Below are 26,644 nucleotides of genomic sequence, written 5' to 3' on the forward strand. Positions count from 1 at the left end.
ATTTAGTGAAAGCAAACTACCTCCTGCAGACTGTAGGAAACATTCTTCTGCACAGAAATGTATTAATTTGCAAAAAGCAGCCACCAAAAAAAGTGTGACCTACCGACTGCTTCCACCCCAATGTTCAACATCATGTGCATGCACTGCATTCTAATGAAGTACCTTGGGTTGCAAATTCCAGGACAGTTTGAATAATCTGACAGTCTAATTAACATTTCAGTCTCTCCATCAAACATTTGCTTTCACTGTCAAGAAGCTTTTTCTGTAGCTACTTTTTAGAGTGTGGGGTTGCAGACTGCATACACTTCAAAAAACATTTACCCCAAGAATGCTAGTTCATTGCTGCAGCAGAGCTTGTAATTTTCAGAGAATCTAAGCTTTTCAGGATTCAAGGTTTTCACAGAAAGCTCTTGCAGTGTTTAAGTCTGCTGCCTCTCAGAATGCTCTACTAAGTAGTTAGGTAAATATTTCTTTATTAAATGATTAATTCCATAAATAAATTCTTTGAATTCATTGAATATAAAATTAAAATCATTTACAACTTATTCCAGTATTACAGGGTCTGGAAGGGGTAAAAAAAAAAACCAACAAAAACAACAACTCAAAGAAAAACACAAAAGCTACAGTTTGATAAATAAAATACTCAGCTTTAAAACAACTGATTTCTGTTTGCCATTAAACTACAGTTGGTACATAATAGCTGCCACTGAACACCCCACAAGTGCCCATCTCAGGAAGGAATGTAACTTCCAAGTTGGTTGGGAAAGGGTGGGAAGAGATGGAGGGAGAGGGAGAAGCAAAGTGTTAAATTGAACAGGATAGAAAAGATGTTTTCATAACCAAAACAAAACATTTATCTGATCACTTACAAACAGAAAACAGTATATAATTAGATAAGGTGCTCCAAAAAGAAGCAGTAAAGTTGCTCCAGTACTATGAAGCTTTAAGTATGCTTAAATCTCTGTTGCATTAGTGTCCAGTTGCACAGTGCACTCTTGTAACATCTCAATGCTGACCTCAAATGGGCAAGGCACCATTTCCATCAAAGGTCCTTTCTCCATGGATGGTTACTTCAACATTCTGTTTAGCATCCCACCCCCAACACAACTCAGTCCCTAAATTTGTGAATGTCATTGACTAGTCTGTAGTAGGGATAAGCTTCATTCGCATGCGGACAGTTGTAGTTGCATCGGCAGGACTGGATCATCATGACGCTCTTGGTGAAGGTTTCCCCATCATCGCAGCGGAACCTGATCTTGACAGTCCTGGTCTGCTGGGGCGTGCAGCACCTGCCATCCACACAGGAGCCACAGTACTTGGGGCGGTACTTCTTCACGCTGGAACATCCGGCATAAGTAAACTTCACTGGGGATGGGGACTTCTTAGTCTTGGTACATTTTTTTCCCTTCTGTAAAAGAGAAGCAATAGTATTAGCAGGAGGTCCTTCTCCAGCCTTCACCCTCTACCCAAAGCAGTTTGGAAAGAAGAGGAGCACCGGAAGAGTCTGTATTTACCTTTAGGGAGGCATAGCTAGGCTGGCCACATGGCCTCACTTCACATATCCTGGTCTCTTTGATGAGCTTGCAGTCAGGATTGTCGTTGGTAACCCTTGTGGAGATGCCAGTTCCACATGTCTTTGAGCACTGGGACCAGGAGGTTGTTTGCACAATGCATTTGGGATTCTCAAAAGCTCGGCTTTGTGGCTCAGATCCAAAAACTGGAAACGAAAAGGAGGGCTTAGCCTAAGTATATCCCCTCACTGGGTTTCTCTCTTCCCATCGGAGTCTAAGGAGTCGCATAGCCATCCTCCCACCTCCTCCCCTTAAGCGTCAGACAGGGTAGCCCATACTCACCAGGTAGCATTTTCAGGCCTCCTTTCACAATAGCAATTAGCTCGTTGTTCCTGGTTAGTTCGCCTTCGGAATCATCTGGACCAAACTCTTTGCTGAAGAAGCCTTCCAGCTCATCCAGCGCATCCTTGCTTTCATCACAGACCCACTCTTCGCAGCACTGCCCGGGGACTTTGACCAGCCTGGGGCTGGGACAGCCCAGGTTCGGAAGAGAGAGCTCTTGCGGGCAGAGCGGGATGCAGCCCACAGCTCCATCTATGCACGTACACTGGTGTTTACAGTTCGGCTGGAAGCTTTCGCCATTCTGGTAGATTTTGGAGTTATATTCACACGGTCTCCCCTCAGACTGTGCTGCAGAGATCAAGAGAGAGGGGAAGGAGGGAGTCAGCGGCGGGAAGCACTCGTTTAAGCACAGGTATTTGCTGGTCTGTTAAATTCAATTTACAGTGGAGCTCCCTACAATCCCCCGGAGACGCGGGGCCAGAACAATAAGTTAGTCAGGAATCACTTTTCCTTATGTGCGTTTAGCGGAGCCCAGACATACTGAATCGCATTCCAGACTGCTGAAGTCATGTGCCTTTCTGCCAAGCTACCAACAACAAAGCATAACCATACATGGACTCGAAATTACTAAACTTCGGCACTACGGGGACCAGGGCTTTTCTCCCGGGGGAGGCGGAGGGCGAGCGGCTTACCTCTGCAGATGCCCTTCAGCGCGGCGGGGCTGGCGCCGAAGTTGCACTCCAGCCCCTTGGTGTGGTCGCAGGGCTGCGCCCGGCTGCAGTCCTCGTTCAGCTGCTTGGCGCAGACCTTGCAGCAGCCGCAGCCGTCCGGCACCAGCCCCACGCCCGGGGCGCACTGCGGCACGGCCGCCGGGCACTGGCAGACGGCGGGGCAGGGCGAGCCCAGAGCCTGCGGAGCGGAGCAGAGCGGCGGCCGGTGAGTGCCGGGAGCGGAGCGGAGCGACCCGCCGCCTCCCCCCCTCCGGGCAGAGCCGCGGCACTTACCAGGCGGGCCAAACAGAGGAGAGCGGCCGCCAGAGCGGGGCGGGTGCCCGCGGAGCCCATGTCTAGCGCCGGCGGTGCGGGAAGCGAGGGACGGCGGGAGGCTGCGAGCGCGGAGCGGGGCCGGCGCGGTCTGAGGCAGCGGCGGGCGCGACCGCCTTATATGGGGCGCGGGGCCGCCGCGTGCGCCGCGGCGCTGACGTCGCGCGTTCCGGGCCGCGGCCGTGTCCAGCGCTCGCGGCATCCCAGGAATGCGGCTGGCGCGCGGCGCGGCCGCCCCGCCCCGCCCCGTCTCCCGGCACCGCGGCCGCTGGCGGCGGCCCTGCCGCGGGGGGTCCCCCCCGCCTCCCGCCCGCCCCCGCCGCTTCCCACCGCCCGATGGGCCCCGCCGCGGGGGGAGCGGGGTGGGGGTAGGAGGTTTCGGCGTGGGACGGGCTGCTCCCGCGGGGCGCGCGCCCGGGGCCGCCCCGAGGCCACGGAGGCTTTTCCCCGTTATGCGCGGGGTTGGGGTGGGGGTTCCCCCCCCCCCCCCGTTGTCCTTACTGAGGCATCTCGCCGCGAGGATGTTACAATAAGGAGCTGTTCGCATTTGGGGCCGTGCCGGTGGGCGCCAGCTGCGCTGCGAGCATCGCCGGAGATGCACATCTGTGCAACCCCCGGCTGCTGTGAGACCGACGGCGGCACGGCTTTACAGGGCTGCGTCACGTTCATTACACTGTACACAAAGTGACCCGGCGGTACCCGGGATCTTGCCGTTACCGCGGCTGTGCGAGGGAGAACCGAAACGTTTCACGCCGCCGCGGAGCCCGGGAGCCCGGCGAAGCGCAGCGAGGGGCCCAGTTTTCGGGCCAGGAGCAAACCCGCAGGAAATCCTGGGCCCCGCAGCAAACGGCCCTCTGTGTCAGCCTGGTTATCAGCGGGTTTAGCGTCCCTCACTCAAGCTGGGCGTCCTCGAATAGTATTTCCTTGTTGAAGTTTAAGATTTGGGGTTGGGGAGGAGAGCCTAAGCTTCTGTTGTGGCATCTTTTCTTTTCATGGCCGTAAGTATTTCCAGATGGGGATTTAGAGACCAGACGTAACAATATTTCCATATTTGGTATAGCAGTAGCCTGCATTTTTCACATTTTTCTGCTCTGTTATCCAACCACAAAGCATTCTTGACAGCTTCAGATGTTGTTAAATATAGCCTTAACTTCTGTTCCCAGGGCAGGAAATTCTTTGGAATTCCTGTTTTTCACGCAATCTGTCTATCATGATTTAGGAGAATTGCGCTGGAGGAGCCAACTGGCGTTATACTGCAGTTTGCTCCTTTATTGAAAAAAGCCCAGCAGTTGAGTCTGCTACCCAACGGCGTTACATTAAGTCTCCATTCCAGGGATTTTTCTTTGCAAATGAGATTATTGTTCCTAACACAAGTTTGGGTGGTTTGGGGGTTTTTTTCGGTTGCCTTCAAGGCTGGAAGGTGGAGGAGCAGATTCAGAGGAGAGGCGAAACTTTGGGAAAAAAAAAAACAAAAAACAAAACAAAACAAAAACCCCAAAACCAAAAAAAAAAACCCCAACCCTCCAAAGCCCCCGAAAAGCGGAGGGGGGGAGGGGGCGAGGGAGACAGTGGAGAGGGAGGGGATGCGAAGAGGAGGGGATGTGATTAACCTGTCTGCGTAGCATTTCCATACAGTAAGTGTCTGTGTGCGCCGCTCGTAAAGGATGGGCATTTAGGGAGGGGAGGCAGCAGCAGCCCCGCTGCTCGGAGGAGCGAAGCCCAGACGTCTCGTCGCCTGCCCGGTGCCGCAGCCGAAAGGGTCACAGCAAGGACCGTTTCAGGGGACCGAGCGGGGACTGTGCACATGGCTCCGGTAAGTGCCGCTCCCGGTGCCGCTCCCGGTGCTGCTCGCTCTGCGCGGGGGCCGGGGGGGCGCGTGTGCGTGCGCGCGCCTCTGCGTGTGTGGTGGCGCGTTTTGCGTGTCGGTACCGGCAGCAGCAGTAATAAGGCGGCCTTGTCGGACCTTGCCGGAGCCGCAGAAAAGGGGGTTTGTTGTTGTCTTGGGAGCGCTGCTCCTGGACGCGGCCTTGGCCGGAGGAGTGCGGCGGGGGGACGCTGGCTGCCCGGGAGCGCAGGCGGCACAAGGGGGGTTGCGCACAATAGGGCCCCTGTCTTCGGCCGAGCCGGGCGGCAGCCCGAAGCCTTACGGCGGACTTTCCAAAAACGTACGCCGTTTCGTTTCACTTCCCCAACGCGCATCTTTCTCCCAGCGGCTCCAGCCCCGGGGGACGGAGCGGGGCTGACGGACGCGGCCCACCTTTGTCGGTCACCCGCAGAAACCGCCGCGGCTCCGCGCAGCAGCAGCACGGGGTGGGGGGGGGAGCAGCACCGGCACCCCGGGGCGGGACGGGACGGGACGGCCTCTCCCCGCAGGGGATGCCCGTGACCCCGGGGACGGAGGCGGGGGCAGGGCCGTGGGTGTCCCCGCCGGAGGGACACCAGCGCCGCTCCCGGCGCGGCCTGCGGAGCCCGGCCCCGGCCTCCTCCCCCTCCTGCAGGGATGTCCCCGCGGCGGTGGCCGTGCGGGGCAGAAGGGCCCGTGTCCCCGGCTCCGCCACCCCTCCTCCCGGCGGTGGCCAGGCCTGATGGAGGGTTCCCCTTGTTGGGCTTTTGCCCCCCACGGTTTGTTCTCTCAGTGTTTTTCATGTCATCCAAGCGAATTAGATTGACGTTTTACTTTGTGGTGGTTTTGGGGTTTCGGAAAGGTGATGGGATGAAAGCTCTGGGCCCTCTTTGCCCAGAACTTGCTCTTCAGGAGGCAGCAGTGGCTTTCTCCATCACTTGTATGCCTCAACATTGGGTCAGAAAGGACAACAACTGAAAGGGAAATTCGGTCTTTAGTTACGCGCCGTTATCTCCTGAGACTGCCAATATATACTATTTAGTGCCATTTCTGATGACAGGAGGTATTTTACGTGTCCATTAAGAACTGGACAGAGACCACCGGCAAACTTAGGTGGTTGCCAGTAATGGTAGTAATGACTTTTGATCCCTACTGATTTGGCTGAGCCCCAGCTGGTGACGAGGAGGAGCAGGGCTCGGTCCCGTTTCCAGACTCCAAGCTGTCCAGTACAGCGGGCTTCCCTTGGTTTTGTAGGTCTATGGGGTTTTGTCTGTGGTACTTCAGTTTTAAAACTCCTAACAGTGGTTTTTAGATGGAGAATGACTGCTACTTTTTTCCCAGGATGACTCTTTACGCAGCAGCATTGTGATCAGGAGGAACTAGTTTGTGATTCAACACACCTTGATTAATGAAAATTTTAAAAAATTTCAAAACTTTTTAAAAACCAGAAGAAGCTAGCACACCAATGCGTGGCTAAATTGGCTGGTTTTTGCTTTTCAGGGATTTATGCAAACACTTGTTTATTTAATTACATCTAATTTAAGGACATGCACCAAGCATTTTGCTTTGATGTATGACTCTCACAACATTCAGCAAATGCCACAGGAAAAGTCAATGAATAGCGCCTTTTCTCGCTGGGTTTTGTGTCTTACCACACATTCACACAACTTTGATGGGAAACTGTAACTGAACCTACGTTTGCTCAAAAAAAAGATCACTTTGAAAGCTTTGAAGCACCTTTTAACAAACCTGTCCTGAATTTCAAGTAGTTGACAACACTTGAGATGGGTTGAGTTTCTTTGGAGTTCAGGCTAGACTGTGACCCTTCTTAGGCTTTTCCTGCACACATTTCCCTGTCACAAACCGTGACCCAGCATTTACCTTCCAGGCTGCGCCTGCGTCTCCTGGATGTACGTCAAGAAACAGGAAAAAGTTTGGAATATCTTCCTTTTTTAGATCTTTGTTCAGTGTAACGTACTGTTCCAGACCTTTGTTCTCCCAAGTGAACTGGGAAATACTCCCCACTTCATGTCATGAAGAGTATTTTACTGGCTCCTCGCTTTTTGTGCCATAGGCAATCACTGTTTGTCAGGTAGAGTCTGCTGGGAGCTTGGCTAATGCAAAGCAGGAATTTGAAACAGTTGGCTTACGCAGCAAGTATTACAGATTTACTGAGTGTATCCTGTCATTTTCACAGGCCTGTGTCTCTCCAGGGAAAGGACTTTCCAGTGAAACAAATCAAGAAAAAAATAACGGAATGGTTTATCTTCCCTCTGCCCAGCGTCAGTTTTTCGTGGCCGTGCGTGGGGCCGCCGAGCAGCGTACAGCGCTGTGTAGGACGGAGGCTCCTCCGGGTGCCGGTGCTCCCGCTGACAGTAAGTATCCAGCACCAAACCGGAGCACACCAGAGGTTTATGGCCATGTGAATTTTGGGGAAAGATCTTACTAAACCCAGCGTCCAGCCCTTTTTTGTACCATGTTTAATTTCCTCTTTCTCATTCTCTTTTTCCTCAGCCCATTCTTCCATCTCTCCTCCTCTTTCTTCTCCTTTTCCCTGTTCCAGTCTTCTTCCCTGTGGCCTTTCCTCTTCCAGTGTTTACCTACCTTCGGCTGGGCCTCTCCCGCAGCCCCTGCCAGGCCGCTGGTTCCTGCCGCACTAAATCAGTCCTCCCGGAGTCAATGGCTCCTCTCAGTCACTCACAGGAGGTGCAAATCCAGTGGGGCAAATTAAGCATAGCGACGCGCAGGCAGAGCGGCCGAGTAGCCAGAAGGCTTCAGCAGCTAAAATTTGAGTGGGTTCAGATTTTTTTCGTGCTTTGATTTGCTCTGAGTTTATGCTGAATTCTTTTGAGCATGGCATTTCCTATTTGTTTTCTTCCTCTTCCCTACTACTCTCCCTTCAGCTATGCTCTTGCCTGTCAGCTTTTATATAGTCTGTGCCCTGCCTGTGCTTTCTAATATTTGTGCACTGAGAGGCACTTTGCTTTGTAGGTGCGCTGTGTTTTCCTCTGGCTGCTGTCAAGGTGTCGCAGAGGTTCCCGTTGTGTGGAAGTGGAAGGGGGACCTGTGAGCCTTCTGACTCTGCAGGGAAACAGAGAAGGAAAATTTGATGTAGTATTCGGTTTTGCTCATCGCTGCTTCAGCGTGTGAACTGCGCTGCTATACGAATATACCTCACGCGGATATAAGGGACGTCACAGCATGAGAGAGGCAAGAAGCATCCCTGCTGATGGTCGGTGTATTCCTGTTGAACCGCTGACCAGCAGGACGTACCGCACGGCTTCCCCACCCCAAGCGGGATGCAGAAATGTAAAGCAGTTACAGCCAGCTCCGGCTTAGCTCCTCCTGCCCAGGCAGAGACTCAAAATACCTTTGCCACTGTCATTCAAGCATCTGGCACCAACTTTATTTCAGTACCAGCCACTGCTGTTTCCTAAGTGAGACAGGTGGATTACTTAATATATATTCACCTACTCCCATGTGTGTGTACTTCAACAGTAGGCTACGTTCAGAAGATGCAATTTGCATTGGGTGCACCCCTATAGCTGAAGTTTGCAATGAAAAGACTATTATGGGCTTTGGCTCTCCATGCCACAAAAAAAAAATAATCTGGTGGTCCTAGCTAGCACCTGGCAGCACATGGATTTCTTAGTCATGTCTATTGTTTTCATCCCATGCAGTGATTCCACTTGCAAATGATAGCAATATAGCCTGACATCTCTTTATGTATTCTAGAAAAAAAAAAAATCACAGCTGTATCTCCTGAGTTTTGTGAAGGAGGCTGAGGCACAGGTGCTTTCCCAGCATCAGCTGAGATGAAGGTCCCGGACAGGGGTCCCACCCCAGAGAGTTAATCATCCTAAATGACCTCAGTAGAAACAACTTCTTAACTTTAAACTTTGGTCCTTAGAGTGCAGTTTCCCAGTGGAGCAATGCAAGCGAACTAACATCTGTTAAGACAAAATGAGCAAGCTCAAAAGAAGATTACTCATGATCGCAAGGAGTTACTGGCACTAGCTGAACCTGATTGCAATCAATCGGGTTGTGCCCCAGAAATCCTTAATCAAAGCACGCTTCCAGGCTGTGGTCTGTAATGACTGTCAGCTGCTGTCTGCCTCAGTCCACAGCTTAACTGCACCTTGGAGACAACTGCCTCCTGCTTTTACCTGTGTTGTGGGACTGCGTGCCCCAGCATATGCTGTCTTCGGGATGTTCAGGTTTGCTTACTTGCTTACTTGCTTGTTTTCCTTTTCTACATTTGAAATACATGGCAAACTCTTCTTTCCCCAAAGGTGTTTTGTTTCATTAGAGTTAGTAATTGCAGCTAGATTTCCTGAAGGCTAGTGTGTGTCAAAGCTAGGGGAACCCTCTGTGTTCCTTCTGATGCTTTCCCTCCTTCCCTGCTGTTCCTGACCTGATAGAACAGTTTCTTGTCCCTGATACATGGACATTCAAAGGACTTGCCTAGCCTTTGATTTAAGAACATGTTTTTGTAGCTATTTTCTTGGAAAAAAAAAAAAAGAGTATTGATTAATTTTTTTTTTCTTTGCATGCAAATAGAAGGGGAAGCCTGATCCGGCAGGATGCTGAGCATGCTCTGCCACACAGTGAATTCTGTCACTTACTGTGCTTTCCAGGCCAGCTGCTGGAAATGTCACAGGATTAATTTCAGAATCCCCTGAGGTGCCTGCTGGCTTTGTCCAGAATCATTACTCATTCTCTGCTATGCACAGAAGCTTATTAAAACACAGTGAGACCTTAGTTGTATTTGCTGCATTACTGTTTATTTCCATTCTGTTCGATCTGGGCTCTTGCCCTTTGCCTACCAATACGTTACGTGAGCACCTTGCAGTGGCAGCTGGCTGCGTTCTGTTCTTCCATCATGCATGCTTAGTTTATGACACACATGAGCTAACTGGTGCGAGGAAGCCAGCCACAACCTGCTCCAGGACTACCCTCCTGCTGGAGATCAGTTACGTGCACTGTTCTCTGGCTTGTGCCCCTCACTTCTAGTCCGTGATAGCACAGTGAAAAAATCAATAGCAGACAAATAAGTAGACACGATGTCATCCTTGCAGATAGGGAGGACTTGCAGGCAGCCAAGAGATCATGTATGTGCTTTAAGAATGTTTGTGGAGACAGAGTTACGGTCCAAGAATGTGCAAATAGCTGCCCATCCCAGTGTTACATGCCTGCGATTAGGGAGAAGTGCTAAACCATCTCTAGACTTGATTAGCATCCAAATCTGAAAGATGTGTCTTGCGCTGTGGAGCTGGTTGGGATGATCTTTCTAGGGGAGTGGAGAAGAAACTATGTGAATGGAATCTCTTCCTCACCTTATCTCTGCTGGAGGCTAAAATAAAACTGGAGGGAACTGGCTGGCGAAAGCTGGTGGGCTGCTCTGCGAAAGGGTCCTCGCGTGGTCTCCATCCAGGAGCGAGGAGCCTGGTGGGTTGCGTGGATCCACGGAGAGAAGGACATCTCTGAGTCAGCCAGGAAGCCTGTCTGCTGCCCGCTGTTTTCCCAGGGACCGATGTCCTCAGGAAGTAAGAGGTCACAGGGGCTATCAGCAGACTACTCTGGCGCGGAGACTTTTTTACGATTGCATTAACGTATCTTTTCCTGTTGTTGTACAGAAATTATGACTCCTAGTGTCAGTGTTGAGATGAAAGCAGAAGCTCTTTTGCATGGAGCAAACATTAAAAGCTAGCTGTTATGTTAATCGGAAAAGAAAATTAGTGCTGGCTGGTGGCTATTTACTTTCAGATAAGTTTGCATTTGCGGTGGTGTTCTTCTCACTCTCTGCACTCGTCTGTATCGTTTTGTACACAACCAGCTACGTATCCGTCGCTGTCCTCTCTCACTGCCTGACCTGGGGTCTGCTTCTGAAACTCCCCATGAGCTCAACTTTTAGACTTACGGGATAATTTGGGATCAGAGCAGAAAAACGGGAGATAGGAGGGGTCTTTCAGGTGAGCGGTGTGTGATAACACGATAATGTTTGTAGCCGGTTGTGAGGGGAGAGCCTCTGGTTTCCAGGAGTGGGCTTTTTCAGGAGGTATCCATGCAGTGTTTAACAGCGCCATGTCAAAATAAAAATCATTGATTAAAAGTGCGCCTTACTTGTGCTGCTAAAAACACTTCTAGATTATACACACTGAAAACAGTAAATATTTAATGTACAGGTTTACTTTTCCTGGTTTATAGAGAGCTCAGCGGGCCTGACAGAGCAGCTAGACAGATGTGTTTATAGCGAGCTCCCCGGGCGGGCACAATGCTGCAGTGTTTGGCCTGCGAGCACCACAGGGGCATGCGTAAAAAAATAAAACTGTTCCATTTACATTGGGGGAAAAAAATCTTGAGAATGTTTCTATTAATACTAGCTGGTGTAAAACCCCAAATTCTACATTTCAGGCCTTAACATATTTCAAAAATAGAGGGCTAGATGGTGGTTGGTGACGATGTGGGGTAAGAAGCGTTTCCTCGCTTACATGGCCCGTGAAAGGGACGGTCAAGGTGGCAGCTCTTCTTGCAGAAGAAGAGGGTTGTTGCTGAAACGCCCCTGATGAAGGTCAGGTGTGAAATGAAGAGTTCAGGAGTGGGCAGAGCGGGGCAGCAAAGCCGGTGCACGGGGAAGCGTGGGTGGGCGCGCAGGCCAGCGTGCAGTGCACGTGGTTTTCCGTGGACTGGGAGCTGGGGCTCAGGACCGTGGCTGAGAGCCTGGACGCTATCGGCAGGCGTGTTCCTAAAAGGTGAGAGGGACGAGATGCTGTGGGGAAAGCAAAGTGTGCAGAGCCCTCCCCGCGTGATGGGATGGACACATCTCCCACACCTGCGAGATGCTGACTGGGATGGTGGGAAATCCACTTCCACATTCGGGGGATTTTTTTTACACATTAGCTTTGATCTTGGCTGAGGTCTTATCTGAGTGCTAGCTTCTGATCTGGATTATACTGATGTTAAAGCTGACTTATCTGGTCAAAATTAATGGCATTAATTGATTAACACACATCAATTAACTGAAACTACTGACATTTGAGTTTCTGGAGAGCTCCCAAGGAATGAGTGGCTGCATCTGCCTCTCTCTGATTTCCTCAGAAGTTATCCTCAGCTCGGAAGTGAGTTTATTTAGCTAATCTGATTAAACACCTGGCAGCTTTTTAACTCTTGAAGAAAAAAGCTTAACTTCTAAAAAGGGATTCTTCGGCTGACTAACTTCTCAGGAAAGTATTTTGTTGAAGAAAAGTAGAGTTAGGAAGTAGCAGTCAGTATTAGGGCTAGCTAAGCACTCTATGATTAAATACAGCCTTATCTATAATTTAATAGTCATCTCTGTGTCTGAATAGACCTAGGAGTCCTGGTGCAGTTGTTTTGCTTTCCCACCAGTTACACCTGCAGAGGGACATCTTTCCCCAGCTGCAGGAGACCTGCCGTCCTGGTGACACAAGGGGATGGGGCCATGCCATGGGTACCTGCTCAGTGCTGGGCAGCAGCATCCTGGTAAAAGCAGCTCAGCACCTCCTTACTGGGGCTTTCCAGCACAGGGGTGCTGGGCTGCCTTTGCCTTCGAGCCCTGGCTGCAGCTTCCTTGTCTGCAAGCTCCTTTTCTGACAAGTACTGTGCGTGGACCACCCCATTGCACCTGGGAGCATCACGAGAGAAGGGAGCTCCTGTGCCGAGCGCGGGTATCACTGCAGCAGCATTAGGGGCCATTGCACACCCGGGAGAAGTGGCAGAATAATGCAATTCTTTCTTTGAACTACAGGCCGTGTTTCAACATGGCCCGCTCACACCTCTTTACTGGGCATTCGTTGTGAGCACCGATCCAAGCGAACCCAGCCATCTTAGACCCAGACTGAGATTCATTGATTCCAGCAGCAGCGCTGGCCCGAAGCACCCCGCTCTGCCGTGGCTGCTCCCTGGCGCCCCGTTCCCCTGCATTTATGGCCTCCTTTTTGCTGTTAGTGGCATACGGGTCGGCAGTAAAACAAAGACTCCAGCCCAGGTCTCCCAGGGGTAGCAAGCCAGCACATTAACCCACTGCGAGACCTGGCAAGGACTTGTGACTCTCTCTCTGGATTTTATGGCAGGATAGCATTGCCCGAGTATCGCGCGTTCAGGAGGCTACACAGTTGATGCACAGTCAGCTCCTGAAGGGCAGCTGGCGCGATGACAGTAGGCTGAAAAAATGAATGAATGGTCGGCTTCAGTCTGGATGTCACCATCATTTTAATGCTAATGGACTTTTTCCTCAGCCAGCCTCCCGTCTGAATGGGGAGCACAGAAACATCCCAATATTTATGGGATTTTAACTAGATTAGTTACAAACCTATAAAGCAAAGAAAGAGACAGTTCATCCAGTACTGGGGAGGGGAGTGTTAAAAATGCCACCTCAGATAAAATATTATGGGAGTTGAGTAACTGTAAATAAGAACCTTGCCTATGAAATAGCTTCTTATGTGAGCTTGGGATGAGGGCCAAGAGAACGTCTAGGTCTTGGGGAAATTTATTAGCCCAGATCAACAGGATTTCTGGGACTCAGGAGATGGGGTGGCAAAGAATTTGCCTGTTGGAGTCTGCACTTCCTCCATTCATGCCTGCAGCAGGAGTTTCACTTATAAAACTTTCAAGATGGTTCATTTGAATTTTTTGAATTTTCTTGGTTCTCGTTAGCAGCTGCAGTTCTGTCCTGGGACTTGGGAGAGCTGGGTTCAAGCTCTGGGTTTCCACAGCCTGCCAGTGTGGTCTTGGACAAATCGTTCATCTCCCTGTGCTTCAATGCCCCTCTGTAGAGAGGAGATAAACGTTATTTCCTGACTCGCGGGGGTGTCAGGAGGGTGCGCTAAGGACTAGGAGGCATTCAGGTACCTGAAGCATGAGTGAGGTGCTTACAAATGACAGGAGCATGGGCAGAGCAGCTACAATGCACAAGTGGACCCCTCGCAGGGGGAGGGATGGCATTCTGGTGGGCAGTGATGGGTCTTCCCTTTGATCCCAGTCATTTTAGTCACCACCATCATTCTTCTTCCTCATCTTCTTCATACAGCTTTATTTTATAGCCTCTGCCAGTGCAAGCTGGCCGGCCTGATAGGGTCGTTGGTGTCCTGATATTAGGGTCTCTTGGCTATACATTCACTTTAAAAAAGGGTACTTGCACAACTTGGGACCCCCCTGCCTTTTGTCCCCCCCCATTTTTCATCTCTCTCATTCCCATTCGCACCCTTCTGGTATTCCTTCTGCTACTCCTTACCTGTATTCAGCTTTCTGTCTGGGGAGTTCTAGCACGTGTCTCCCCTTCTGCCTTCACTTCGGTATTCCTTCCTCCACCTCCCACATTTTGTCCATGTTTTATTTTTCTTATCTTGTTTTTGGAACCCATCCTTAGCCTCTCCTATGTATTTCCCTTTCCCTCCCTCTAGTTCCAAGAGCTTTTCAGTAAACAGCATCCCTCTCCTATTCTGACTCATTGCCCACTGACAGTGGAAAGATTTCATCATGAAAGCGATGCAAAGATCACCCAGTTTAGAGCGCGGGGTAGGTTAGGATGACCTCGCTCTGCCTGTCAAGTGAAGAGCCACAAGGTCTGATTCCTCAGCCGACGTTTATTTGCCAATTTATCTCACGTTCAGTTGTTCTTCATTCCAGTATACATCAGTGTAAGTACCTGTGTGCGTCGGGGGGATGCTGTATCATGCCCTGTATCATCCCGCTCCCGTACGATGGCCGAGAGCACCTCGGCGGCTCTTGGTAATGTACTTAGCCAAACTGTGGGAAAACTCTCAGACTTGAACTTCGCTTTGTATTTCCATGCCATATGAAACTCGCTGAATGTTTGTCCTTCCCTTCACGTGGCTGCTGCCTGCTCTTGTATTGCATCGACATATGTGAAATCTATTTGGTCCTCTTTTTAATATGCTACTTACAGTATAAATACAAAAGCAGACAGTGCTTCTGAAGAGAAATAAATGTAATTGTGGTGGTGGTTGTTGTTATAAATAGTGCAAAGGATTTAGAAGCTATTTAGTCTTTTGGGCAGGAATCGCAAGTGTTCTGCGTAATATAACCTTAAGGCTCTCGTATTTAGCTATCGAAGTCTTCCCAGTTGTGATTGGCCCTGTTCACTCATTACCGTTTGGCTTCGGTGCAGGATGAGGATGCTCTGTTCTTCATGGGAGTGAGGCTTAGCCTCCAAAAATGTGGTGCGCTAGATCATATGCCTGACCCGTACATGCATATAGCACCGTTATTCATGCAAATCAGGTATTTGCATGTGCAACTGGCCCGTTTGCATAAAGAACCGTGGTATTTCCACACGTGGATTTTTGAGGTTGGTTCCTAAAATCAGTGCTGCATTTTTCCTCTGCTGGAGTGAAATGCAAATATTTATTTATTGACAGAGCTGGAGCTGATCGTTTTCCCTGTCAAGGTCTGAGCTGACTGTTCCGTCAGATGAAAACAAGTAGTATTCTGATTTCTTTTTAAAATGCATTTGTTCATAACTGTGTTAAAAACAAGTAGTGCCTGCTCTCTGCCAGCCCCGGTAGAGTGCTATATATATTTGTGTGTGTGTATGTATATGTGTATCAAAAGGGGCTGTACGCCCAGAAATTCTCTTGGCAGCCCTGCTGTCTGGTTAGAAAAGGAAGTGAGCTACAAAATTTGAACATTCAGTTCTGAGACTTGAAAGCTTTCTGGATTTTATTACTGACTCAACAGGGTTTTCATTATGTATGTGGCCAAGAGGAGAGGTTTACGCAAGAGGAACATATTGTAGTTGAATATGTTTGTAATTTTACACATTGTTAAATAATTGAGATAACTAGATGTCTCCTAAATGGACAAAATAAATTAAGTGTTAGCAGCAGTGTCACCGTGGCACAGACAAGTCAATACAGAAGTGGCCACCCCCCATCCAAAAGCTGATTTCCAGTGCAGAGGGGTCCTGATCCAGATGCTGAGTGACATTTTGCTGTTGATGTGAACGGGAGCCATCTTTCCCTCAGCGTATCTGGAAGCCTCTTGCTGCCTGTCAGTCTCTTCTCTTCTAGCCCAGATGACAGCATCCTCAGCTTTTGTGTTGTTTTGGGTTTTTTTCTGTTTAGTAACTCACTGCTATTTGAGCAGCAGTTTGCGGGTACATTTCTTCTGCTCTTGTTTTCGTGTTAGTTTTAGGAAGGAAAATATTTTGAGAAGCAGATTATCATGCAAAGAGAGAAGGTGTGGGATGCACGGACCAGGCTGTAAATACAGACCAAGGCTGTGTCCCACTGTCCTGGTCGCCTCCTGCAGCGGGGATGTGCTGTCAGGTCACACCCTGCGGCCGGTCAGCTCCGCTGCAAACCAGCTTGACAGCAGAGTGAATTCCTGTCCCACAGACAGCACGCTCCCAGCTAATTTTGCACTTGTTCATGTGATGGGTATTTATTCTTCATTGTCTTAAAAAGATATTTATTTTTAAACCTCTGTGGTCTCTGGTGCTGTGCAGTTTTAGTGCACGTATTCTCATGAAACTACTGTCAGTGGGAAATGCTCTCTGCGCGTGCCTTTGCATTTTATACGTGGGAAGCCAAGGCACAGGGAAAATTTAAGATCACCGGATAATTCCAGCTGGAATCCGGAACCCAGTCTGAACCTCTCCTGGTCCTGTTTATGCCCAGCGTCTCTCCTGTGTGCACCACTGAGCGGCCTGGCTCTGCCTTCTGGATAACCACCCCGGAGGTGCCGGGGCTGCTCTTGCCCCCCGCCGGATCCTTCCCTTCTCCAGGGCGACCAAGCAGGTCGATGGCTGTCTTCGCTGCCGGCTCGTGCCCGGTGCGCGCGCAGGAAGCCTGTGACTTCATCGCTTTTCACCCCTATTGCAGCCACCGAACGCGGAGGGAGGATCATTGGTTTCCTTTAACGGGCACCATGATGGTGCGCTCAAAGCTGCGCCGTGCTCCTGCCGCTGCCTGCGACAGCAAACTCTGTGGTCACTAGAATGTGATTGCCTTTCGGTCTTTTTTAAAAATCGTATAGCTTTTGGGCATGTGATGCCTCCAACATTACAACTAGAGCTGGGTAGCCTCTCATATTTGCCTTTGATTTGTTCCATTTGCTCTGTCGTGTGTCTTCCCAGAGAAACATCCACCTTTACTGCTCTCGCATAAGATACGTGTGAAGTGGGGTTTATCGCGGCAGCAGCCGATCTGTGGCACTGAACCCATGCAGGTCAGCAAAGCTCAGAGGTATTCCTTGCTGGTGCTACATACGTGGTCTCACTGAGGGTAAACACACATGAAAATAGACCCACTTTTAATGTGGGAAATGCAACCGGAGGGGTTTACCTGCGTTTTTCCATTTAGCCCTGTGTCGCTGTGCTGGGTGACCTGCGTGGTGGTCGGGATGCTCGCTGATCCCGTGCCCGCAGCGGGACGTGGGAGAGCAGGGGCTGTGCTGCTGGGCTTGCCGGGGACACGGCGGGGGAGCCCGAGAGGGCAACTGGGAGCCCGTGTCCTGGCTTCCTCCCTCGCTGCCCTCGGCTCCCAGAGGTGTGCGGCACATGCCCAGTGCCTCTTGGCCTCGAGAAAGTTTTGGATTGTGGCCGGAAGACTCAAGACTCCGTGCTGACCCGGCTTTGTAGTATAATGTTTTTGTAACACTGTTATGCTGGTTTTCTTATTAAATGCATTTTTTTAGTCACTTTTGCCTGCTAGTTCTCCCTCTATTTTTGAGTCCATCGGATCAATTTCAACCAAGCACAAAAAGCAGGTATTTGTTTCTGAGAGATTAAGCCGAGGCAGAGCCCAGGAAGGCGAGCAGCCCGGGGGAGGAGGGAGACCCTGCCGATGCCTGGGAGAGCCGGTGCCCTGAGCGTGGCTCTGGCTAGAGGCTGGAGGAAGAATCCGTGGTAGGGAGTCAGAGGGAGAGGCCATGAACACCCTGACCACAGAAAGTGCCTCCTTGGCGCTTGTATGTTCTTCAGACACCGGAAAGTCCAACCGCAAGACACAAATCCATAGGAAATGAGGTCTCATTAGTTCCAGTGGCCACAACTTGCTCATGGCTCCACCAGCACTTCCAAACGTTCGGTTTGGTTGAAGGGCTACTGGAAACTGGGCAGATGTCTCCCCTGAGTCACCTCTGCCTTTCCACTTGCCCAAGGTCGAGGTGCTTCACAGGGCAGGGCACTGCTAGAGGAGGTGATGTCCAGCTGTCCATCGTCATACCTGCGTCTGGTGTGCTGGCGTGTTGAAATCCATCTGGATCTTCTTTATGTTTTTGCCAGAGATTTTACTAACCAGAAGAATGTGACATTATAAGAAGACTGTACCAGCTTGTTATTCATATCCCCACCCCGGTGAGAAAGAGCCAGAGAGCATGTTTTAAATGTAGCCCATGGTCAGATGGTGTGGGGAGTGCTGGAAGCCTGGGATGGTCTGGCAGAAAAATAATTTCCCCTTTTAAAACCACTGAACAGTCCTTGTTTCTCCACACTCCAGCTGGTTAGCTTGGCCGTGCAGCCCTGGCATGGAGACGTGGACGGATCCGTTCCCGATGCCTCCCACCATCCCTGGGCGAGCTCTTGCTGCAGCCTTTGCCACCGTGGGCCAGGGACGGGCTCTGCCCTGCCTTTGGCTGCCAGAGAGGACGGGCTGGGGACCCGAAGGCCCATCCTTTCCTTGTCCCTTGCTGGCAGTCGCGCAGCTTATTTGTGGTGCACAGAACCTGGGAGGGGGGATGTTAACGTTTCGGAGTGAGGGTGTGCGTTCTTACCAGCAGCAGGGCTGGGCAGGGGAGAGGGTTGGTGGCGCTGCCCAGTGTGGGTGCTGCCTCTTGAGGTTGGGTTCCCATCGGGGGGTTTGCTGCTGCTCCATCAGGCTGTCCCGAGGGGAGCGACGGGAGGTGGTTAACGCAGTGTCTGGGAGAGGCTGTGTGGCACAGCATGTGGTTTGGAAAAAAAAAAAAAATAGCCCTTCAAGAGCATCACTAGGGAAAAATTACCTGAATGCTTGGGCAGCCACTGTTCAGTACAGGCTAACGGCAGCTCGGATTCCGTGGAGCCGAAAGCACTGCCAAGCCTTTTCCTCCTGCCTGTGTAACGCTGCACCTTTGCCTCCCATCTCCCAGAAATGCAGCAGCCCTGTGACACAGAGTTTTCCAAATGTGATACATTTCTCTAAAATTGCTTTCAAATGTTCCTAGCAAGAAACTGCCCTATTCATGTTGCCCGTGGTCCTGCACAATTGGCGGCAGCGTGGGTGAGCGCGGTGAGGCTGCAGGTACAGCCCTGGCTCAGCCACCATAAACGCAGTGTCCCCAAAAGGTGGGTTATTGCTGGGGAGGTGCCATCGACGCCCTCCCCGGCACTGCCTGAGCCATCCTCTCTGGCCGGCCATCTCACTGCTGGCTTGAGCCCTGTGCCCAGCTGAAACGGGCCGCCGGCAGGTCAGGGGCCAGCTGCAGCCCAGAAACGTCACATCTGGAAAGGGCGTTTGAGCTGCTCCTGGGGATGAAGCCGTGCACATCCCAGGGCTGAGCCAGCTCACCCCTGCTTGCAGGAGGGGTCCCCGCGCTCTCCGGGGACGGGAGGGTTTGGGAGGTAGGCGAGCAAAGATGACTGGAGTGAATGTGCAGAGCTCGGAGGAATTCAAGTGAAATGCCAGCACCATCCTTCAACGCTCCCGCCCTGTGTCCTTTCCTCCTGCCTCTGTAAATAGGCTCCTTCTTAAACAGGAGGGCACGGCAGCGCTTTGATATCAAACCCGGTCTGTTAAAAACAAAATGATAGAGAGATTTACCTCCTCTGAGCCCACCTGTCAGTGTTTGCAGTTTTACTATCATATTTTCCAACATCTTCCCAGTGTTTTTCTCTCCTCTGTTGCTGTACACAGAGGCAGAGGAAACTTGCCTGTGCAGAGGAAAAAGTGAACCAAGCCTTCTCAGATGTTCTAATAAACATCCTGAAAAAGCTCTACACATTGATCCTGCGCCATTTTAGTCATCAGAGGTCTTATTTACAACTGTAGCTTGCTTTAAAAAAAAACAAAAACACACAAAGCAAAAACACTGTAGACCTTGTGTAAGTACAGATCACCTGGCTGCCTGAAGAAAAAAAGTCTCCAAAGAAAATTGTAAGTTCAAAAGAATAGAAGATAGTACCATTTAAAAATACTAAATGAGTGTAACAGCACTAGCACCCTCTGCATGTCTCCTGGCCTCATTCCACAATGCTCATAAATATTTGAACGCTTTGGTGCGTTAATCCTTTACAGCAAAGCTGTTAGCCTGGAAGGGCTGCAGCCAACTGAAACCGCACGGGATAAGTAGGGATTTTAGGGGTTGATTGTTTTGTTTTGTTTTTGCAAATGGGGGCGAGCGGAGGGGGACGAGCAGGATGCGCAAGAAGGCGGTGGTGCGGAGGTGCCGGCAGGGCGTTGTGTGGCTGCCCTCACAGGGCACTGCTGCTGCCCTCGCAAACCGCACGTGGAATTTCTTGTTTACTTCCCCTGGTTGAAGGCAAAAATTAAAACACCTTCACTGGAGAGGACTGAGGAGATGGGTTCTGATAGCCACAACAACGGCGCAGCGGGGAGGGTTTAGCAGCCCTGCAGTGATTTGGAGCAGTGCTAAGGCTGCTTTAAATTATTCAAGCTATTAACAAATTGTAGGAGTTGCCATCCTGGAGCGTGCTGGGGTCCAGCCAAGTCCTCTTGTGTCCAGTGAGTTGCTGGCAGGTTCCTTGCTCGGGGATGGCGCAGGAACACGTGCGGTAGAGCATCACCCCGGTGTGGGCCAGGGACACCAGTCGTCTGCCTCAGCCGTGTCGGCTTGCCCCAGAACTCCCTGGTGGGGAGGGTGACGTGGGTATTTTTTGGAACAGTTTTGTTCCAGTTGGAGGAAACAAAAAGGGTCAGAAGCCATATGGAAACAGAAATGTAGTATCTCTAAAAAAAAAAAAAAAAAAAAGGTAAGGAGGTGAGGTGATTACAACATGTTTGTAATCAGCTGTCACACTGAAAAGATCCAGCGTGAGGCTGAGTTCATCTGGAGTACAGAGCAGCAGAATTATATGCAAATGGTTTATTTCATTAGGAAAATCAGCATCTAATCTGTGTGAGAAATGGTAAACTTTGTTTCCACAGAAGTCCTGCTTTTTTAAATTTATTTGTTTGTTTGCCATCATACACATTGTGTTAGTTAAAGAGAAGTATTTAAGTCAAAGAAAATATGACGCAGAAGAATCAGGGTGCCATTTGATAAACAATGGGCTGCAAGTTGTCAAAAAAAAAAAAAGAGGCAAGTCTGGCACATGCTAAATCCATTCCTTTCTGTGCAGGAAGAAAAATAACAATTTATTTCTCATAGAGCTGAACTCTTTCACAATCTGCATTGCTCAAAGCTCGAATAATGGCCAGCAGCAAGGATGTTGGTCTGTTGGGACACTCTTTGCAAGCAAAGGTAAGTCAAGTGGTACGCCACCGAGCTCTCGATGAGCCTGTGGCTGACACAGCGCAATATTGTCTGCATCGTGATACAGGGTTAATTAGTTTCCCCTGGCAAATAGCAGCATCTGAAACACACTGAATGGTTTTCTGTTTGGGCCAGGTCTACTCATGGTGCTGGTTTGGCCGAAGGTTGCTTATGTGCCTCAGATGCCTAAAATGAGTGGTTTTACAGCGTTACTGATTACTGACTCAAGATGGTGATACAAACAGTGCAAAGTTTGGATCTCGTCTTTCTGGCTCGTGTTGGCTGACAAGTTAATCTTAAAATAGCAATTATCTAATGGGGAAAATCCCACAAATCTAGACAAGCGGATTATAAAAATAGCCACCCTCACTGGTAAGAGTCCCAAAGTGATTTCTGAACCATGCTGGGGCTAAGGGCCACGGACATGTACCTGTTATCAAAAAAAGGAGCAAAAGGATGGCAAGAATTCCCCTTTAGTCTGCCTGGCATCAGTAAATACTTGCGGGTCAGCAGAAGATGTATTTATAGTTGTAACCACATGAAGCGAGAAAGCCTACCCTTGCCCTGTATTTTTCCATGAAAGAGGTGAAGTAATTCAGGGTTTGTGAATAGATCACTGTTCCTGGACCTTCTTTTTTGACCCTGATTCCCTTTATATAACAGTCTTCTGTTCCTCCTGTGGATATGTTTTTTTGCAGGGAAAGTTATTTTTGGAATGATGGTTTATAATTGATGTTAAATCATGCAATAAGGCTTTTATATATATTCTGTGTGCTCACACTTGTTTTATGTAATTGCCACCAAAATTCAGTCCACTTGCTTTCAATTTTTTTTCTATGTTAACATCTGCTTTTGTTTCCTTCCCATTATTAAGTTTTCCAAACACATTGTTGGACATCAAGGATTCAACTCAAAGTCCAGAGCTGCAATAATAATCTATTCTGTTTGTGCAAAAGTACTGATGTCTTAGTAAGTTAATTGTCACATTATGTCATCTACTTAGGCTTATTTTTCTGAGGGGAAGGCTAGTGAGCTATTTTAACATATTTATATGCACTCAGAAAGACAAGGTAATGAATGAATGTATATTTAGGACCTACTCTGCTTCCCCTTAAACCCAGGACGGGAGGGGTAGAGCGGGGAAAGAGAATTCTTTCTACTCAGTTTGTGGAAACCTAAATCTGGCCTTCCTACAAATAAAGACCAGCAATCCCAGTCTTAAAATACTTATGTACTGAAACAGCTGAAATTTTACCAGATAGTGACTTCATAGCGTGAGGCCACATCATTATTACGTAAGAGTGCTCTGGCTATCTGTGTTTTGAGATACTTTTAAAATGCAGGAATGAAAATACATTCTGGCAGAAGACTGGAAATTTTTGCTGGGAGGGTGCTGTTGAATAGAGACATGTTTTCTTTGCATCATTTCTCTATTGCTTGAAAAAATATATAATAAATTAAATTTTGCCGAGGGAACAGATACAAGGTCGTCTTGGAAAGGTTCTTCTTTTTTTACTGTAAACCATACTCAGACTGGGATGCTTGCCAGTATTATTACGCTCCTCAAATCTTGTTTAGGCATACAATCAGGTTGGCCTTGCCTTTTGGAAGTACTGAGCATGTAGGTTTTCCAAATTCAATATGGGCTTCAGAAGCCTTAAAAAATCTTTACAATTCTTAACTTCTGATTAAATGCATTAAGGCCTGAGCCTGGAAATGAAATGCATGGAAGGCTCCACCTTGCACCTAGTCAGAGGAATGCTTCTTTTGAACAAAATAAGTTCGGTAACCCACGTTTGAAAAAGCCCAGGAAGTTTACTGTGTTGGTGATTTGTCCTGGGGGTGAATAGTGCCGCAACTCATATTGGTTTTCTTTAAGGGGTATTTTTACCCTTGTTTTGTTTCCCAATTCAAGAGCTTTTTTGTGAATGAGATAATCTGTTATTTTCAAAACTACAACTAGCTACTTTTTAGCCTGTGGATTTCATGCCATTTTTGGTACCCATTATGTCTTTCCGGTAACTCATTCCCAGATCTGAACAGATACTCTCCCACATGTGGTAAAGTAATTTTGTCTCTGAAGTGTATATAGATCATTACAGACTGCATCCCAGAGCAGGTGTCCATGGATGGGGATGACCATTTTCCATCTGTTTGTTTTATTCCCTGGCTTATTTGTCACTATTAAATGATTACTGCAGTGACAGAACTCCCCAAGTATGCATTACTGAATTTCTATTTCAGCCAGGAAGCAAGATGATAGCCCTTTGGCATGCACACAGCCAAGGGAAGACAAATATGAACAAAGTGGAGCTTTCAGTTCCCATATCTTTGCAAGATCATTTTTTTTAAAAATAACCTTGTAAGGCAGAGTAATGAGCCTCTGCCAACGCAGCTCAGCTGTGAGGCCATCGAGGTCAGGGCCGAAGCTAAGCGGAAAGCAGGGAGGAAGAGAGGTGGCCAGGAGAGCTCTGTGGGTGATGGTGTGCCCAGGGACCGGGCAGGGGGATGGATGTGGCTGCGTGCGGGCGGAGGAGCTGCCTCCCGTGCTGCCGAGGTCCTCTCCGGCCAGCGTGCCAGCTGCGAGGAGCAGCCAGCTCCGTGCCTGTGCTGGGGAGAGCGGCGATTGTGAACCGCATTCAAAGTTGAAGGCAGTGAGCCCAAGCTCAGAAGACCAGTTAAGTTCAGCTCAGCATGTTTATTAAGCTAGACTGATCAGGCAAAAAACCAAGCACTATTTCTTTCTTGGTTACCGGTACTGAGTCAGTTAATAGCGTAACCTTAACTTATAAAGTCTATTTTTATTCCATTGCTCAGTTTCATTTAACTGTAAATATTTCGCAGTCTTAAATAAATCCCACCAGAAACTGAAGTGCTGCTACAAAAACAAGGCGTTATTAGGGCCCATCCTGATCCCTTGTCCCTAAAAGCATCTGGTGCTCCCAGAGTGTAGGTAAGAAAGAAGCAAGTTACCAAGACATGTATCAGATTTAAAGAGCAAGCTTTCAATTAATGGCTTGACACATCACTGAAATGACAGGGCTGCAGGTCACAACAAGCCTGGGCAGGCCCCGGCCCAGCTGGCAAAGCACGCCAGGGGCCGTGGGTCAGCGCAGCTTAGGGCCAGGAGATCAAAGAGCACAGGGGGCTGGAACCGGGCTGCTCATATTTTTAGGGTCCTGACTCGGTGCAGCCTGGAACGATAAGGGCTGGGAGGTTTCCTGCTGACAGCTGCTGGCTCCCGGTGGAAGAGCTGGCTGCTCCCCGCAGGCAGGAGCTGCCCTCCCGGGGACTCGGCTGCAGCTTGTTCTGAGCCAGGAGCAAAGCAGCGAAGAGGAGCGGGAACTCTCCTGCGTCCCGGTGCACCTCTGGTGCCCAAGGTGACGGTGCCGCAGCCTGGTGGGAACTGTTGGCCTCTGACACCCATCTACAGCTCCCTCATGGAGTTCTGCTTCCAGTGGTGTATTTTTTATAAATCTTAGATTTTAAGAAATTGCAGTGTCAAAGTTGATCTCTGTGCAGCCACCTTCTTTGTGACCCTCTTCAGTGTTCCGATGAGTGTGAAAGCCGATGGAGCATCCCCCGAGGTGGGTGCGTGGGGTGGCAGGAGGGCTCTGGACCTGGGGGCAGGCATTGAGAGCAGCCATCTCACGTTGGTGGCCTGTGTGCCTCTGCCAGGAGAGCCGGGAAATGAAGGAGCTCTGTGCCCTGGCATGCCACGCGTTAGAAATGAACAGCACCGGGGGAAAATTCACTGGGAAAGGTGTTTGCACAAAACACCTAGAAGTCTTTCAGGCATTTTGTGAGGTGGGGACAGGAAGGTATTGGGGAAAAAACTGTGGGTTGGAAATGTATTTCCAACTATTTTTAAAGTAAACAAATTCCTTTTGAAGTTGTGGGCTTGTTGCATAAATTGTGCATTTGACAGAGTAAGTAGTGGGATGTTATGGTAATTACTAATGTCCCTTGAATATTTGGTTAACCACTATATATAATCCCACATGCAGTAGCCTTTCCAGGGAGAATTTAGATCTACCCTTTGGGCAGGATTAACTGTTACTCTCTTGTTTCAGCAACTTTTCAATTATTTGATTCTAGCACAAGGAGTTTTCCATTTTGGGGGGGGGGGGGAAGATGTCCTTTTGACATCTGACTTTTAAAACCAAATTCCATCCTGTACCTGCATGTGCTGAGCTGTGAGGTGACTGCTGGGCACCAGGCAGGAGGGGTGAGAAGGCTGCCCCAGCTAAAGACCCCAGCTCTGTTGCAGAAATGGATTTGACTTCTTTCCTCCCTAGACCCAGCCACAGAAAATGCATTAGTGCAAAGCTGAACTCTGTTTCAGGTCAGATTCTTATAGGGATATTAATGCTTGAGAAGGTACCCATCCCTAACCCGCTTCTCCTGGCATCCAAAACATACCCACCCTGTCCCCACAGTTTTTCTTCTGCCTGTTACTTCATCCTCATCTTCCTTCTCAGTTCTCCCTAGGAAAGTCTCCCTTGGCTCACACCCTGGACCCTGCACACTCCGGGCTGCATAGGCTTGAGGCAGAAAGGTGATCCGCTCTCCCTAAGCTCAGTTTTCCTCCGTGGGGACTGATGTGTCCTTGGACTGTCACCCTTGCTTTGCAAGTGAAAAAAATTACTTGAAGATACAAGCATATGCGCTTAGGTGATCCCCTAAATCAGTTTTTCTTTGGTGTGTTGAAGTACAGACACACCTATGCTTTCAGAGGAGTTTCTAGTCTGGGTCAGATTGCCTAGATTGGGTCTCTGAATGGTATCAGTACCTCGCTGCTCGGCTTTACAGCATGGTTTTATAAATGTTCTTTGTATCCAGTTGTTGTTAGCCATTTTCAGTTCTGTTTGGGGGCTTGGTTTTTTGTTTTGTTTTGGTTTTTTTTCTGTTTGGGGTGCCTGCCTTGTTCCTCATTACTGACTGAGGCAATACAAATCTTACCGTACTTCAGCCAGAGCTACCCGATGGTGTGGCTCGCATGGATGCTGAGCACTCTTCCCGCACTGCCTTGCTTGCTTTCCTACCGCTGGTACTTCTTCCCCCGTTTTCCATCTTCATGACAGTTTGCTCATAAATGCACTTGGGCATCACTGGCACAGCTCCTCACTGCTGCTCTGATATCAGAGGAAAAAGCAGGCTCTGTGATTGCTATCTTTGATACCTTCTGTTTTTCAAGACACTAACTTTAAATAAAATAACACATTACAGCCACTTACCAACAGAAATCCTTATAAGTAAGTTAAAATAGATCTTAGCTCATTGGAGTACAATTTGAAGCTTAGGCAAATGTCAGCCATAAGCCTTTGTATTCTTCTGTATAAAACAAGTCTGGGTCTAGTTTCCAAAAATTACTTTAAATACAAATTAAATATGATAGGGCTTTTTATAACCTGCAGAGGTTACAAGACCAAACTTTAACAAGCTCTCAAATGTAG

At 49.2% G+C, this 26,644-nt stretch overlaps 1 protein-coding gene and 1 long non-coding RNA gene across 5 annotated transcripts in view; one reads left to right on the plus strand and one right to left on the minus strand.

Moving 5' to 3' along the window:
* Positions 1–459: 459 nt before the first annotated feature.
* On the minus strand, positions 460–3,113 carry CCN1 (cellular communication network factor 1). Its single transcript, XM_054832918.1, is given in 6 exon segments — positions 460–1,408; positions 1,515–1,717; positions 1,854–2,201; positions 2,546–2,762; positions 2,858–2,968; positions 2,970–3,113. Coding segments are annotated over 6 exon segments (1,308 nt in total). The 5' UTR covers positions 3,099–3,113; the 3' UTR covers positions 460–1,108.
* Positions 3,114–3,560: 447 nt separating this feature from the next.
* Positions 3,561–26,644, plus strand: part of LOC129209102 (uncharacterized) — a 36,363-nt gene continuing 13,279 nt past the window's right edge. Inside the window, exons 1-4 of one of the 4 annotated variants that reach the window (XR_008577983.1) lie at positions 3,561–4,709; positions 6,937–7,114; positions 7,731–14,395; positions 16,397–17,391. This is a non-coding gene — a long non-coding RNA (uncharacterized LOC129209102). Of the gene's footprint in view, positions 4,710–6,936; positions 7,115–7,730; positions 14,396–16,396; positions 17,392–26,644 lie in introns of those variants that run through there. The other 3 variants (XR_008577982.1, XR_008577981.1, XR_008577980.1) reach the window with 3 other exon arrangements.

Source organism: Grus americana, chromosome 8 (assembly GCF_028858705.1).
Source record: "Grus americana isolate bGruAme1 chromosome 8, bGruAme1.mat, whole genome shotgun sequence".
NCBI classification, from domain to species: Eukaryota; Metazoa; Chordata; class Aves; order Gruiformes; family Gruidae; genus Grus; species Grus americana.